Here is a 17,840-nt window from a genome sequence, read left to right on the forward strand (position 1 = left end):
ATGCCAACAACTCTGTTGTATTGTGTTCTCCCAAGCATTCAGTACAATACAGTGCGCTGCACACATAAGCACTCGATGAGTACAAATGATTGATTGTAGACACACTGGTTTGGGAGGAAAAAAAGAGGCACTATCCTTTCAGGTACGGTGAGCGTTATCAATCAGTAGTATTTACTGAGCTCTGTACTAAGTCGTTGTCCGATAGAAGCCACAATCCTTGACCAGAAGACATTTACAATCTAACAGAGGCGACAGACATGAAATAATATAGAGAAAAGGAGGAAGAATTGTAGGATAGGAAGAAAAGGGAAATTGGTAAGAGGGAGAGAGCAACTTTTCTTCCATCTGACTCTGAAGATACATTAATATAATTTAGATTGATTTCAGATAAAGATTGGGGTTGGTAGAAAAAATAGAAGTAATGATTTTAAAATTATGAAGTATACTGCTTGAAGGAATCCATAGAGTGTATTTATATTACCAAACCAGATGTTCCTTTCAGTCTTTTCTACTCAAATCCACATCTCTTTTTCATTGAAATCTATGATTTTAATTAAAAAAAATGCAGCTTGGGCTTAAATAATGCCAGACCTCTAAAGCATTCAAGGTCTTGGGGAACTGAACTGAAAAACCAAAGAAGCTTCGTGGCCTTGCAGGAGGAGTATGGGCCTGAAAGTCAGAGGACCTGGGTTCTAATTCTGACTCCTCCACTTGTCTGCTATGCAATCTTGGCCAAGTCACTTAACTTCTCAGTTAAATGCCTCAATTACCTCATCTGTAAAATGGGGATTAAGACTCTGAGCCCCATTTGGGTCTTGCACCGTATCCCACTTGATTTGCTTGTATCTACCTCGACACTTAATATAATCCCCGGCACAAAGTAAGCGCTTAGCAAATGCCATTAAAAAAAGCCATTTTAAAAAGTGTCTTGACTCCCAAACTAGTGTTCAGCTGACTCTATACAGGCCTTCCCCCCCCCCCCACAAAGTGAAACCCATCTTGATCATCAGCTACTACATATTCTATGGTAAGAATATAAGTTAAACTCAGAGTTAGAATTATTAAAATGATCAAAAAGCAGTCAAGCACATTCACATATGATTCCCTCCAGCCAGGATCACTTTACCCTTTTTAGTAAATAGTACATTAGCTCCAGATCTACCTTCGGGCACTTACCAAGGCAACCCACTCTGAGGACCACCCCTTCTGCCCAATACACACTTCCTGCCAAAAAGGGGGTTGTCTACTGCTGACTCCAGAGCATTTTTTCCCCCCAAATCTTACCTCTTAAAATTTCATTTTTGGAAATCATGTCCTGCCATTAAAGGCTCCCAGAGAACTGTGATGAAACCGCTGGAGCTGCCAAATGTGTCTTCTGTACTATTTCCAGGCCTCCCAGCCCAGAGGAAGGTTTGACACTACCTCAGCTTTGGACCTTCTGCCACCATCTTCAACACACACACTCTGTGATGACACCTCTTTGTCTTAAAACATGATCCCATCTTCCTTACACTCAAAAAACCTCCTGTGGATGCCACTGCATCCTCCAGCTGTCACTCCTTCTCTCTTCTCACATTCCTCATCCAAGCTCCTCGAATGAGCTGAATGAACTCCTACCTCCACCCCCTTCTTCACCTCCCCAGTCCAGTTTCTAGCCTCAGTGTGGCCTAGTGGATAGAGAACAGACTTGGGAGTCAGATGGTCATGGATTCTATTTCCGGCCCCACCACTCATTTGCTGTGTGACCCTGGGCAAGTCACCTCACTTCTCTGTGCCTTAGTTATCTCATCTGTAAAATGGGGATTAAGACTGTGAGCCACATGTGGGACAGGGACTGTGTCTGTCAAACCTGATTTGCTTGTATTTCTCCCCCACCCCCACCAACACCACTCCCTCCAGTGCTTAGTACGATGCCTGGAACTTACTAACCACTTAACAAATGCCAACACATCCCTTCACTACCCTGGGATGGATCCCTCCAGAGTCTCCAATGACTTCACTTGCCAAATCAAAGTCATTCAATTCAGAGTTTTCAGTGAAAAAGAGAAAAATGGATTTGAGCAGAAAAAACTGCAAGGAGCATCTTGATTAGTAATATCAATAAATTATGTTATTGTTTATGAATAGTCATCTATCCTATTCTTCTGTGACCTGCCAGGTGTCTTTACCACTTCCTTCTCCTTGAAGGTACTTGGGCATATGGACAGTTGTCTATTAGATTCTCCTCTTATCACTTGTCTTTCACCATCCATTCTTCTTTTTCTCACTCTCTAATTGGCATTCCTCAAAGTTCTTTTCCAGGCCTCTTTTTCTTCTCCATTTACATTTACTTTCACAGGCAGCTTACCACTTCATCAGACTCCAGTCTCTTCCCCCCTAAACCCCCTACTTCATTCTGCTGCACAGATAATTATTCTATAAATTATCATTCTACACCTGTCCCTCCACCGCTCAAAACCTTTCATCAGTTACTCATTCCTTCCTACATCAAGCAAAAATCCCTGACCCTTGGTTTCAAGGCACTGTATCAGATTTCTCCTTCTTTGCCCATGTGGAGGTAGCCCACCCACCATGTCTTATTCTCATCTCTCCTAACTCTGACCCATATTCCATAACCGTCCTCCTGTCTGGATCTCCCTCCTCTTTCGAATCTGCCAGTCCTAAATTCTCCCCATCTTCAAAGCAGCATGGCGTAGTGGATAGAGCACAGACCTAGGCATCAGGAGGTCATGGGTTCTAATCCCAGTTCCACCACTTGTCTGCTGTGTGACTCTGGGCAAATCACTTCACTTCTCTGGGCCTCAGTTATCTCATCCATAAAGTGGGGATTGAAACTGTGAGCCCCAAGTGAGACTGGGACTGTGTCCAACCCGATTTGCTTGTATCCACCCCAGCGCTTAGTACGGGGCCTGGTACACAGTAAGTACTTAACAAATACCAGAATTATTATGATATTATTAGAATTATCTCATTATTACTATTACTTTCTGATAAAATTAGACAAATTTAAAGTGGCCACATTGATTATGTTATTTGCCAGTGCATTACTAACATTAATTTTTTTAACTGTCAAATGTTTATCTTGGGACAAAATTAAATAGATCTGATTTAGTTGTTTATATACTATACCAGCATACTGTATTTGTAGGCAGGAAATATGTTTTGTACTTCTGTTGTATTTCTTAAGTATTTAGTACAGTGCATCAGATTCAATAAATGCCATTATATTAAATATTGTACAATCATGAATTGATCCACTCAGACCAATATCCTATCAAGAATATATCAAAGCTTCATATAACCATGTTTATTCAAATTAATTTTAAATAAATTTAAGTGATTCAGGTTTTGTGATCAATAAATGTACAAGAGATGTGTGTATATGTATGCATATGTATATATTTCTACTCTATTGCACTATCCAAGACTTAGAGTTTGATCTCTTCTTCCCCCTACAGATTTGTTTCTTACTACATTGTCAAGTTCCGGTGATTTTCAGTTTGAAATTTGGGAGAATAAGGTAAGGTGATGTAAATTAAGCATGTTAAAATCACAGCTTTCAGTCAGTGCTACCCAGTATAAGATATGTTAATAAAGTCATTATCTGAAGATATTGGTTTCAAGAATAAATAGAACGGGCATGAAGAGATTCCAATTGCACTGTTGCATTCCACCTACCGAAGACTTCTGAAGGCAGTGATTCACTCAGCATCAACTCCTCTGTAGGTTTTCAGCTTGCCTGCCAATTAAACCAATCACTCTGCCCTAATGCACGTGTTAACAGGGTTCCCGTGGTGTTGTCAGCTGTTGTAAGAGGTTGCCGTCATTTAATTTGTCAGCGTGATGCTTTATGAAGAAAAAGCTTTCTAAAGGACTAAATTCTCCCTGTTGCCTCCAGCCGGAGATATTTTTAGTCGGGTTTTAAACGTGGCTAAAAAGTCGTAAGGGACTGAAGGGCAACAGATTCTTAAAAAAAGGATAAACTCAACTGCTTAATTCATTGGATTTAAATAATTTCTCCCTATTGATTACGGGTCTAAACCTTCAACTGGAAGCTCTGTAAATACTGTCGCAGTTTGTTAACACAATCGGGAATATTTTTAAGTCCAAGCCAGTCATCAGGCTCTAAAAGAGGAAGAACTTCTTTTATATCCTTAGTGTTTCAGTAAGTCAAACTCAAAAAATCATGCTTCAATTCCAGTTGATCTGGGTTGCTCCTTAACACCAGAGGCCTGTTAGCCCAGAGTGACACCACTCAGCTCCACCCAATCCAGACTACCAGAAGCCCCTTTTACAGCTCAGCAAGGGGAGGATGAATTGGCAGCATGAAGCCTTTCACGCTTTTAGAAAATGGGGAAGCCCGGGGCAGCGGCCGTAGCTTCCTTTAGACACTGTGGGCCGGAAGACTCTACTCTGCGTGGCACGAGGTGGGCAGGGACTATCACATGTGCCCAGAAAAGCCTCTTACAACTCCTCAGGACCCCACATGCAAAAAACCCGACTAATCAATCAGTCAACCAGTCAGTCATATTTATGGAGCACTTTCTGTGTGCACAGTACTGAACTAAGCACTTGGGAGAGTACAGTATAAGAGAGTTTGTAGAAACATTCCCTGCCCACAAAATGCTTACAGTCTAGAAGGCGAAACAGACATTAATATGAATAGACTAAACTAGGGATATGTACATAAATGCTATGGGCCTGAGGGAAGGGTGAATAAAAGATAAAAGGGTGATGCAAAAGGGAGTGGGAGAAGAAGAAAATGAGGGCTTGGTGGGGGAAGTTGGTGTTAATAAGGCACTGAAGGTAGGGAGAGTGAAAGATGTGGTTAAGCGAGATCGAGGTACAGTCAGTAGGTGGGCATTAGAGGAGCCAAGTGTGCGGGTTGGATTATAATAGCAGACTAGTGAGAAGTAGGAGAGGGTAAGGCGATTGAGTGTGAGGAGGCTTTGTTTGATGTGGAGGTGGAGGGGCAACCACTGGAGTTTTTGAGGAGTGGGAAAAAATGTCCTGAATGGTTTTGTAGAAAAATGATCCGGGCAGCGAAAAAAGTATAGACTAGAGTGGATTAGTTCCCTCATCTATGAGCCCCATGTGGGAGGGGGACTGGATCCGTCCCGATTTGCTTGTTGCTTTGCCCTGTGCTTAGTACAGTACGTGGCACATAGAAAGCGCTTAATGAACACCATAATTATTGTTATTAGTAATATTATTATCACAACTAAAGATTGCTACCTGGACCAGTGGGGTGTCTGAGGACTCCCACCTCCAAAAATCCACCCTTTGTCTTGTCATGATGTAGTTGTCTTGGCTTGGCTTTCTTCCTGGTTATTGTTGTTTGTCTCTGTTACTGCTTGTTGTTGCCAGTGTCCCTGTCTGAATGCAACCACCTAGACTGTGAGCTCCCTGTTGGGCTTGATCTTGGCTTGATCCATTATGTTGATATCTACTTCACTGTTTTCTTTGTTGTTTTGTTTATGGTATTTGTTAAGTGCTTTCGATGTGCCAGGCGCTGTTCTGAGCACTGGGGTGGACACAAGGCAATCAGGTTGGACACAGTCCATGTCCCACGTGGGGCTCAGAGTCTTAATCCCCATTTTGCAGATGAGGGAGCTGACGCACAGACAAGTGAAGTGACATGCCCAAGGTCACACAGCAGACAAGTGGCGGAGTTAGCATTAGAACCCAGGTCCTTCTGACTCCCAAGCCCATGTTCTGTCCATTAGGCCACACTGCTTCTCTCGGTACAGTGCTTGGCACACAGTATGCACTTAATAAATGCTATATCTAAGTGATCGTAGCCATTTCACCTGAAGGATGACAACGGGGTGGGAGTTTCTGCTAGCCCAGTAGGGTCCCTTTTTCGTTATACGGGAAATACATGAGGTTGTCAGGACTACACAGATATTGGCTTTGTTCATTAGTCAAATGAATCTGCCTTTGCAAGTTTGTGCTACTTCACTTAAGTGTTTATCAATATCTCTCTACCTCACACAGCTGTATTTGCTAATTAGACATTAGAATACCATAATTCAAGTCGATTTTAGTTTTTTACTTTACGTTGACCAGTAGATTGAGTGTATCTTTCGAGCTCTGATAAGCTCTATTTTGAGTTTCCTGCTACATATATTGTGATAAAATTGCATGGTTGTATTGTTGCTAGAAGGGTCTTGACACCGTTTATTTTCCCACCCTTTTTATTGGACATCAGTGCTTCTAAAGCAATTATAAAATGAATGATTCGACCCTTCGACTACTCCTCATTTAGAAAAGTAAAATGGGACAGAAAAGTTTGAGTATCGATCCACCCACACCATGCTAGGAAATGTGTTTTCCCAGCACGAAGAGGAGGAAGGGCCTCCTCCAACTCATTTCCACATTCTTCCCTGGTTCCAGGTGATTCTACAGCTACTAGGTCTTCAGGTGGCGGGCACAGGTTCAGTCGTTACAGAGAAGATTGTTGGAGTGGGTCCGTTATGGGTCTGTTATGGCTCCTGGTGCCCACTGAGAATATCTGGTTATGCTTGCTGGCTACCCTCCCCCCAGATGTGGTTTGGAGGGTGGCTTGTGGCTAGACGAAGTTCCGTTTCAGAGTAGTTCCCTGCCTAATGATCAGAATGTGGAACCTGCAGGAACTTATAGAATGTTTCCCACTGCTGCTTTGAAGCAGCCTGGTGCCTCTCTAGTAAGTGGAGGGATGTTGAGACTTATTATGGCCTCTAGACTGTAAGCTCAATGTGGGTAGGGAACCTGTCTGCTAATTTTGTTGTATTGTGCTCTCCCAAGCGCCAAGTACAGTGCTTGGTACAGAGTAAGCGCTCAATAAATGCCATTGATTGATATATGATTTAGGAAAAATCAGCTACTCCTTTCAGGATGTATGCCTATCTTTTTTATAACAAACAATAGTATTTGTTAAGCGCTTACTATGTGTCAGGCACTGTACTAAGCACAGGGGTAGATGCAAGCTAATTAGATTGGACACAGTCCATGTCCCACTTGGGACTCATAGTATTATTCATTCATACATTCAATATATTTATTGAGCGCTTACCATGTGCAGAGCACTTTACTAAGCGCTTGGAATGTACAAATCGGCAGCAGATAAAGACAGTCCCTGCCCTCTGACGGGCTTACGGTCTAATCGGGGGAGACAGGCAGACGAGAACAATGGCAATAAATAGAGTCAAGGGGAAGAGCATCTCTTAAAAACAATGGCAAATAAATAGAATCAGGGTGATGTACATCTCATTAAACAAAATAAAATAAATAGGGTGATGAAGATATATGCAGTCGAGCGGACGAGTACAGTGCTGAGGGGGTGGGACGGGAGAGTGGGAGGAGAGGGAAAGGGGAGAGAAGAGGGTTTAGCTGCGGAGAGGTGAAGGGGGGGGTTAGAGGGAGCAGAGGAAAAGGGGAGCTCAGCCTCTGGAAGGCTCTTGGAGGAGGGAGCTTTAAGTAAGGGTTTTGAAGGGGAGGAGAAATTAGATTGACGGAGGTGAGGAGGGAGGGGCGTTCCAGGAAAGCGGAGAAGGAGGGCGGGTAGGGAAGGGCGAGGGACGGTGAGGAGGTGGGCGGAGAGCAGTGGAAAGGGAGAAGGGAGGAGAGGTAGGAAGGGCAAGGTGATGGAGAGCCTTGAAGCCTAGAGTGAGGAGTTTTTGTTTGGAGCGGAGGTCGATAGGCAACCATTGGAGGTGTTTAAGAAGGGGAGTGACATGCCCATAACGTTTTTGCAGGAAGATGAGCCGGGCAGCGGAGTGAAGAATAGACCGGAGCGGGGCGAGAGAGGAGGAAGGGAGATCAGAGAAAAGGCTGACACAGTAGTCTAGCCAGGATATAATGAGAACCTGTAGCAGTATTAATCCCCATTTTGCAGATGAGGTAACTGAAGCAAAGAGCAATGTAGTGGCTTGCCCAAAGTCACACTGCAGACAAGTGGAGGAGCTGGGATTAGAATTAGACTCCCAGGCCTGTGCTCTATCCATGAGGCTGATCTAAAGCAGAAGACCCGACGGCGTAAAATGAAAATAATGAGGGAGAGGAGTTGTTTTTACAGTGAATGGAATTTGGAGCTAGTTACCTAATTTGTTTCTTTCTCTCAGTAGTTAGTGTATCACTTTAGAAGAGTTGGCGGTGGGCCTGCTGGGAGTGAAAGAAAACTTATCCTGGTAGATACCAGTTCTGAACTGGTAAAAGTCAAAAAACACTTGTGTAATTGGAGCCCAAAATGAATGTTCCACCTGGGAATTTATTAAGACCTGGTGTTAACAAAGTCTTCCATGTAAGCTTCTTATAGCAGAGAATGTCTTTTATATTGTTATATTGTATGCTCCCAAGCGCTTAGTATAGTGCTCTGCACACAGTAAGTGCTCAGTAAATATGACTGACTGACTGACTAATGGAAAGAGTCCGGGCCTGGGAATCAGAGGACATGTGTTCCAATCCAGGTTCCGCTGTGTGTCTGCTGTGTGATGTTGGGAGATTCACTTAACTTCTCTGGGCCTCAGTTATCTCATCTGTAAAATGGGGATTAAGACTGCAAACCCCATGTGAGATGGGGACTGTCTGACTCGACTACCTTATATCTACCTCAGCACCTAGAACAGTGCTTGGCACATAGTAAGCACTTAAATACCACAATTATTATTATTATTATCATGTCTTATCTGTAATTTCAGTGAAAATAATGTTCTTTTTTCTATTTCAACATTGATTCATATTGTGCAAACCAGAATAAAAACCCAAGTTTAAACAGAGTTGCTTCATATCGCTCTTCAGCCTGATGAATTACAAGGAATTAGATGCATTAATAGCAAACAAATACAAATTCTCAGATTTGAATAACATGAATGTAATCTTAGAAATGAGTGCAAGATAGAAAGGTAGTATTTATTTTAATATGTGCTCTACAAGTCTATGACACCTAACAGCTTTGAATGGTAAAATTCCACCGATTAAACTTAGTATAATTTGAGAGCTTTTAGGGGTTTTTTGTCCTTTGTAACTATATTCAAAAAAGTGTTTTTGTGTTAGCAGGCAATTGACAGAAATGAAGCATTTTATTCAGCAGAAATAGGCTTGGAAAGTTAGGATTTTCCGAGAGATCATTTTCATTGGCAAGAGGGGAAGTCCTTTCAGAGTACACTTGAGTTTAAGTGAAATGTTTCACTGATGAGAAGGCTGTAGAAAAGCCGTCAGTGAAAGTACATCAAAGTTATTAGATACTGGAAGTGAGGAGAATGTGAGTGAGTTGGTTTCTGCATCTGTATTCAGCCCTATTTGAGCACTTGGAATAATAATATAATTATGGTATTGCTAAGCACTAACTACATTCCAGGCACTAGGGTGGATACAAGCAAAGCGCGTTGGACCCAGTCGCTGTCCCATGTGAACTGGGGGTTCACAGTCTCTCAATCCCCATTTTACAGATGAGGTAACTGAGGTACGGAGAAATAAAACGACTTGCCCAAGGTCACATAGTAGACAAGTGGCGGAGTCAAATTAGAACCAACGACCTTCTGACCCCCAGGGCCATATTCTGTCCACTGTGCCATGCTGCCGCTCTGTTATCCGGTCAAAGGCAAATCCTTAACGCTTTTTCTTGGCTTGTAAGTTTTGCTCTCCAAGCTGTCGTTTTAAATAATGACATGCTGCAGGAGGGTCAGAATTGATTCTGCAAGAAAGTGACTTAGAAGCCAACCACCCACCGTATAGGGGTGGAGTTGGAAAAAAAAAAGCTTGGAGTATGTGCTGGATAAGAAGTGGAGTGAATAAATGAATAAATTGAGATATCATTGATAATAAAAATAAACTGGGTAAAAAACTTCATTTAGATGGTTCCTTCCATGTAGAAAAAGTCTGAAGTTGTAGGGCAAAGCTATGATCAAAGGATCTCTTTAGTGTTCCTGCTTTCAGAGATAAATATTGCATAGTATTACTTTATTTAAGAAGGTCTGAAACGGCAGGTTTGATTTAGTGTCCTTTTCCTGGTGAGTTTGAATATAGTATGTATATTCTCTGCTTAGCAGCTGTGACTACAGTTTTTGTAGCCTCTATATTGCACTTATCTTACAATACATCAAATAGCTATAAAATACATCTCCAGGCAGAAGTTAGAGTCTTACTTCCTAGCTTGCTGTAAAGGTGTATATTTGAGGTTTGTCAAAATCCCAGAGAGTTCTGCTTGCAAAGAAGGGAATAAAACAAAGAAACAAAACTAGAAAAAAAGATGTGAAAGGACTGATTGGTTTTCTCATATATCATTTAAAAGATGAAACATTCTAACGAAGTCTCAGTCGAGGTTCTTGGATCCATGTTTCCACAGTTTTACATGGCTGTTTTCTCAATTCAGTTGCTTTTTTCCTATTTTTGTGGACATTTTATAACATTCTAACAGTTTGTTTTCTAAATTTCACAGGATGGAAATTTCTCCACTGCCAGTTACATAACACAAAAACCTAAAGATATGGTGGTGGTTGGACAGTCAGCATTTGCGGACTTTGGTGAGTTAATCTTTTCATTTCCCTTAGTTTTTTTTTCTCATACCTTGTCAAAAAATCAACTCTACCATTATTCCAGCATGGTGAAATGATAAAGTCTTTAGAATATTATCATTTTACAATGAGTGCATTTTTAGATTACACGGTATTTAGTAATGTGGAGGGGTAAGGTGATATGTACCCAATTGTCTTTGTGTATAAAAGAGGGAAGGAGAGGCTTTCTGCGTCCCTTTTCTGACTGTGAGATGGAGCTGGAGATCACTTCAAACCCCCAGACTCTGGCAGGAGGCAAGCTATAATAGTCTCTAAGCTCCAATAATAATAATATTAATATGGTTTTTAAGTGCTTACTCGACAATCAGAACGGACACAGTCCCTGCCCCACAAGGGGCTCAAAGCCTAAGTAGGAGGGAGAACAGGTATTGACTCCCCATTTTATAAGGGAGGAAACTGAGGCACAAAGAAATGAAGTGACTCACCCAAGGTCACATAGGAGATAAATGGCAAATCAGGATTAGAACTCAGGTCCTCAGACTCCCAAGCCCATGCCCTTTCCACTAGGCCATGCTGCTTCTCAGATGAAAGTACAGGGTTCTAGGGTCCAAGGATTCCCTTTGGTCTCTTTTCTGATCATTGACCTAACCCCAGGATCATGATCCTGGAAAATGACTCCAGTATTCCAAGGAAGCCCCCTCGTGAGAATTTAAATATGCAGTGCTACCAGTGGCGGTATAGGATAATTTAGTACTGTGGTCAGATACCTTTGGGAAATAAATGAACTAACAAACAAAAGCAAGATTTGTGCTTTTCATTTTCAATTTTTTTAAATTCAGCACAGTTGTAATTTTTATGAGTTTTAATAGAGTAAGCCATGGTGAACATCTAACTTTTCTTTAGTAAACTCAAGAACTGGACATGTTAGCTACTGACCAGAAAAATAAATGGTAAAATAACCTGTTCAAATACAACCCAGATTCATTCCATTTTTTAGTTTATTTCCTATATGTGTGTACCTTTCTGTGACTTCAAAGGCAAGGATTATGTCTTCTGCTTTTATCATATGCTCCCAAGCACCAAGCAGGACAGGGACTTGGACTTGTCCTCTATATTGTCTAAATCCGTACAGGAATATTTGCAAATAGGAATTGCTATAAGAATGCTATTGGTCTGTCATAGCTCTGCCATTTTTTTTTTTAATGATACTTGTTAAGTGCTTACTAGGTGCCAGGCACTGTATTAAGCTCTGAGATAGAAGATAATCAGCTTGGACAAAGACCCTTTCCCACATGGGTCTCACAGGCTAAGTAGAAGGGAGTAAGATTTAATCCCCATTTTAAAGATAATGAAATTGAGACACAAAGAAGTTGCGTGACTTGCCCAAGGTCACACAACAGGCAAGTGGCAGAGCTGGGATAAGAACCGAGATCGTCTAACTCCCAGGCACCATTGGTCTTTCCACTTAGGTCATATGGTTTCCCATTTTCCTCTCATGTGACCTTGGATGAGTCACTTAACTTGTTACCATGTTTAATTCCCACCTGTGAATTCGCTCCTAGTGCTTGGTAAAGTGCTCTACACACAGTAAAGCGCTTAACAAATACCATTCCTACCATACTGCTACTTGGTGCTTCATTTTCCTCACATTTAAAATGGAGATGAAATCCCTGTTCTCCCCACCCTTAGATTGTTAGTCCCATGAGTGGCAGGGCCTGGGTTCGGTCAGATTGTATTTGACCTTCCCCATCACTTGGCACATAGTAAACATTTAACGAATACCACAAATATCATTACTTTACTGTGGCTAAAATCTCTTAACTTGCCGAGTATTCTGCAGTGGGAAGCGGCGTGGCCTGGTGGAAAGAACAAAGGTCTAGGAGTCAAAGGACCTGAGTTCCAGTTCTAACGCTGCCATTTGGTCATTTCTCTGTGCCTTAGTTTCCTCAACTGTAAAATGGTTCAATAATTGTTCCTACTTCAGCTTCGAACCCCATGTGGGACAGGGAATGTGTCTGACCTGATTAACTTGTATCTACCTCAGGGCTTAATACAGTGCTTGTCACGTAGTAAGAGTTTAACAAATACCATATAAAAAAATGTTTCTATACCTCTTTACTCGCTTTCTAAGAGCCATTACCTCTCCAGCTCCATTTCAGTCAAGATGATTTTTCCATGCGTGAGAAACGTCCTTTAATTTCACTAGTGTTTCAACTTTTTCTTCATTCCATCAGTCCTATCATTTTAGTATTGATGTCTTCAAAAAATGAAAGTAATTCTGGATTAACAACCTTTTTCTTATTCTTGCATAAAGGTTATTATCAACAGTTATGTTGTTGTGTAAAATTTTTAAGGTCTTGTTTCCAATTCCCATAAAATTTATAGCCACTGAAAAATTAGTTCCAGCAAAATGTGAATCAAACTTCTTTTCCCAATCAATCTATGAATTTATGAAGACTCCAGCCAGGCTTAGTTATTTCTTACTATAAAGCAGCGGGAAGACTTAATTCATGGGTGAAGTAATTTTTATTCAGGAGAAATTAGAATTTAAATTCACATAACTTGGTGTCTCCTTCATTTTGCACATTTTACATAGGTCACGTGAATAAAAGCGAAGTGACTCAAATCAGTTTCGCTGTCATCCCAAACTTTAAACGCATTCAATCTATAAGAGCGCTTATAAAAATAAAATGCCTTTCTTAGCCACGCCATAGATTGCCCTCCATTCTGCCTCTGGCATGAATCGTCAACCCTTTCCAACATCCAGTCACACGATGAAATAGACGGATTTCACATTTGAAAGAATCAGTAGCAGAGGAGACGGGGCAGAGGCTCTTTGGAGAAACACCCTCTGTTCTGCAAACTTCCTCCGAAGCATCCGTGTGATGTTGTTTCAGTGCATGAATGGTAATGCTCATGGAACATGGAAGGCATCTTTTAACTTGCAGGTCATGTAAGGGATCATCCGGTGTCTGTGAGGGCCTTTAGTAATCATCTCATCCAATCAGAGAATAGCACAGCTTGGGGTACTCTTGAGGCCTTTTGTCCTATATTTAATTAGCTTATTGTCAAGATTGGTGTCCCTCATGTCGAGCACCATCGTAACTCATGGGGGAGAAGCTCTTTTCCCAGAGAATGTGTTTGAAGATCTTCATTAATTATCTCACAATGATAATAAATAATTCACATCCAGAGGAGTTAGTATTCCAGAGGGTTGTAGGAAATCATTTTATGCTTGAGAAGTATTGGCAATTCAAGGAACACACATTTTGTGCTACTGCCGCAGTTCTAAAGTATGTTTATACGAAAATAGCTTATAAATGAATCAAGGTGAAAATCCCGTTTAAACACAAGCCCTGTTTCATTCTGTTTTTATATTGACTTGACCATATTTAGTCAAGGATCAGTAGTTCTAATGCCTTGGCACATTAGGTCTTAACGTTTTTGTGTTGTGCCTAAATTTAATCAGTGTCCAATATTTCACTTAGGCTTTTGTGTACCAGTTTACGCATAAATTCTGAATTTCTGACATCTCAAAGCCATTCCTTTCCTCTCCACACAAACTGCTACCATGTTAATCAAAGCACTTATCCTTTCCCGCCTCGATTACTCTATCAGCCTTCTTGCTGACCTCCCTGCCTCCTGTCTCTCCCCGCTCCAGTCCGTACTCCACTCTGCTGCCTGGTTCATTTTCTACAAAAAGTTTGGTCCCCACTCCTCAAGAACCTCCAGTGGTTGCCCTTCCTTCATCAAGCAGAGACTCCTCACCATTGGCTTTAAAGCAGTCCATCACCCTGTCTTCTCCTACCTCACCTCACTATTCTCCTACTACAGCCAACCCGCACATTTCATTTCTCTAATGCCAACCTTCTTACTGTACCTCGATCTCATCTGTCTCGCCACCAACCTCTCACCCACATTCTGCCTTTGGCCTGGAATGCACTCCCTCCTCATCCTATAGACAATTACTCTCTGCCCCTTCAAAGCCTTATTGAAGGCACATCTCCTCCAAGATGCCTTCCCTGACTAAGCCCTCCTTTTCTGTTCTCCTTCTCCCTTCTGTGTCTCCCTGACTTCCTCCCTTTAGTCATTCCCCCTCCCAGCCCTACAGTACTTATGTACATATCTCTAATTTATTTATATTAATGTCTTTCTTCCCCTCTAGTCTGTAAGGTCGTTGTGGGTAGGCACTGTGTCTGTTTATTGTTATATTGTACTCTCCCAAGCGCTTAGTACAGTCCTCTGCATGCAGTAAGTGCTTAATAAATATGATTGGATGAATGAATATAAGAAAATCAGGTTGGACACAGTCCATGTCCCACAGGGAGTTCATAGTTTGAGTCCCCATTTTTCAGATGAGGTAACTGTGGCATAGAAAAGTTAAATGATTTGCCCAAGGTCACAGAGCAGACAAATGACAGAGCTGGGATTAGAACCCAGGTCCTCTGGCTCCCAGCCCCTTGCTCTTTCCACGAGCCCACGCTACTTCTTTGGGGGTTGAGAGACCAAGGTTTTTTGAGAGTGTGACAAGAGTAAAAAAGGTCTTTACAAATTTTTGATAAACTGGCAAGCTGTGATCAAAAAGCAGTGCCTAACAAAGTTTTATATCTTCCTTCTGTATTCATGTAATTTTAGATTAGCATTGTCCCAGTGGTGAATAAAGAGTTGTCAGAAACAAGTTGGCTAATGATTCCAAAAAGCAGATGGCATTGAATAATATCATGAATATTAATAAGCACATAATACATACTGCCTGCGAACTTATATTTCCTTTGAGAAGTATGTTTTTTTCCCCCAAAATGGAAGTAACAAATATTGCCAGAGGATGCTGAGTTACTTAAAAAACAACTCTTTCAATGGGCATTAAAAATGTCTAAGAAATTACAACATCTTCCCTAAGATTTGGAATAAGAGTTGCCCAGTTCAGAAAATTAAGGACCTTTTGACTATCCCTGAATTCATCAACATATTTTTCAGCAGCATGTGTCTTACAGCCTCGATTAGAAACTGAAGTTTAAATGTAAGCGAAGAAGCAAGCCTGTGTTATAAAAACAGGCTCCTGAAAGACCTACTTTTGCAGCTCTCAAAGGAGATCTGAATAGGGTTTCAACTCTTACACCTAAAGAATTTTTAAATATGCCAAGGTGCTCTAATTTAATCTCAGGTCATTTTGCTACGGCCAAAGGAATGAAAACTGATTTCAAAAGGGGTATTTCCAATAGAAAGAAAATAATCAATCATGTGCTATTTAAAACCGACAGAATAAGGTTCTCGGCACTCCTTTGTTCCAGCCACCAGAGAATTGTGTCAGTGAAGTCAGTGTACTATACTAAGGTTAATTAAGAAGAGTGATTTCCAACAGTGTTAGAAAAGAACTCTTTCTACTACTATTTACCCAAAATAAACTTAGTACTTTTTCCAGGTATTTGGCAGCTAAAATCTTACCAAGTGGAGTGTATAGATGAAGTTCTCTAAGAATTTTTTCACATTCCTAAGTTACCATTTAGTGCACTGGCGCTTATACTATAAACCCCTTGAAGGCAGGGATTGAGTCTACCAAATCTCTTGTCTTATACTCTCCCAAGTGCTTAATTCAGTGCTCTGCACACTGTAAACACCCAATAAGTACCAATAAATAATTGTTGCTTCGTAAATATTCTCTTTTGTTCCTACCCTCTCTTATTCCTTGTGTTTCTCTCCCAACCTTTCTGATTTTTGACAATGCTATAAATAATGGTATTTGTTAAGTGGTTACTATGTGCAGTTCTAAGCAGTGGTGTAGATACAGGGTAATCAGGTTGTCCCATGTGGGGCTCACAGTCTTAATTCCCATTTTACAGATGAGGTAACCGAGGCACAGAGAAGTTAAGTGACTTGCCCGAAGTCACACAGCTGACAAGTGGCAGAGCCGGAATTAGATCCCATGTCCTCTGACTCCCAATTCTGAGCTCTTCCCACTAAGCCACTTTGCTTCTCCCAATATAGAGGTTGCTCATCTATTACCTAAAATAGGTAACATAGGTATAGGTAGCCTATACGTGACCTAGATATAGGTATAGGGAACCTATATAGAGGTTAACAAGCATATTTATATATTTATCTTTAGGATGTTTATGATTTCCTCCCTCCAAGGACCTCTATGTACTGTAGTACAATCTCCTGCAATCTTTGAACTAAATGTATCAATTTATAAATAAATATTGCTTTGGCGTGGGGGAGGTCAACTAACGATCAATTAGTGGTATTTATTAAGCACTTACTGTGTGAAGAGCACTTTACTAAGTGTTTGGGAAAGTACAGTACAAAAAGTTGGTAGAAAGAATCCCTGTCCACAAGGAGCTTATCATCTACAGGAATGAAAATGTATGAAGGAATCACCATATAAGGAAAGGTGCTTAGTACAATGCTTTATGCACAGTAAGCACTCAATAAGTATGATTGAATTAATGAATGAATGGATGGATTAGACTTGGTCCTGAAACTTTAGCAGCACCAAGCTCACTGTCTCATCCCTTTCAGTGATGTTCTACCATTCTGCCATTATGTCTACCAACTCTGTTGTATTATACTCTCCCAAGTGCTAAGTGCAGTGTTCTGCACACAATAAGTGCTCAATAAATACCACTGATGCTGATGATTGGGACACAGAGTGCAGTGAGCTAGGTAATAATAATAACTGTGGTATTTGTATAGCGGTTACTGTGTGCCAGGCACTGTACTAAGCGCTGGGATGGATACAATCAAATCAGGTTGGACGCAGTCCCTGTCCCACATGGGGCTCACAGTCTCAGTCCCCATTTTACAGATGAGGTAACTGAGGCCCAGAGATGTGAAGAGACTTGCCCAGTGTCACAAAGCAGACAAGTGGTAGAGCCGAGATTAGAATCCGTGACCTTCTGACTCCCAGACCGGTGCTCTCTCCACTACACCAGAGGGCAGGGAAGCTGCACATAGAGAAGTGCGTGTGCGGGCTTCACCCAGCCAGCTACAGGCAGAACCGAGACTAGAATCAGATCCCTTTTTCTCCAAGGAGGCGCTTTGCCACTGGGTCAGCAGCTGGGCCCTGCAAATGTCCCCACATCACGTATGTCCATATCCGTAATGTTCTTTATTTCATATTAATGTCTCTTTTCCCCTCTAATCTATAAGCTTGTTGTGGTTCAAGGCATGTGTCCACCAGCTCTGTAAATATTGTTATGTTGTACTCTCCCAAGTGTTTTTACTACAGTATCTGCGGTGAATACCTGCACTGGTTTTGTTTTGGGGGTTTTCTTTTCCTCTTTGGGTATTTAAGTGCTTACAGTGCCTGTTATGAACACTTGTTACTGGTTTTTTACTTTTGTTTTG

At 41.4% G+C, this 17,840-nt stretch overlaps 1 protein-coding gene across 1 annotated transcript in view; it reads left to right on the forward strand.

Moving 5' to 3' along the window:
- The window catches only part of ITFG1 (integrin alpha FG-GAP repeat containing 1), a 235,946-nt gene that overhangs the window by 59,419 nt on the left and 158,687 nt on the right, over positions 1-17,840 (forward strand). Inside the window, exons 7-8 of the mRNA XM_029075684.2 lie at positions 3,459-3,520; positions 10,418-10,502. Coding sequence (XP_028931517.1) covers positions 3,459-3,520; positions 10,418-10,502 — 147 coding nt within the window. The remainder of the gene's footprint in view (positions 1-3,458; positions 3,521-10,417; positions 10,503-17,840) is intronic.

The sequence above is a fragment of the Ornithorhynchus anatinus genome, chromosome 11 (genome assembly GCF_004115215.2).
Source record: "Ornithorhynchus anatinus isolate Pmale09 chromosome 11, mOrnAna1.pri.v4, whole genome shotgun sequence".
Lineage (NCBI taxonomy): Eukaryota > Metazoa > Chordata > Mammalia > Monotremata > Ornithorhynchidae > Ornithorhynchus > Ornithorhynchus anatinus.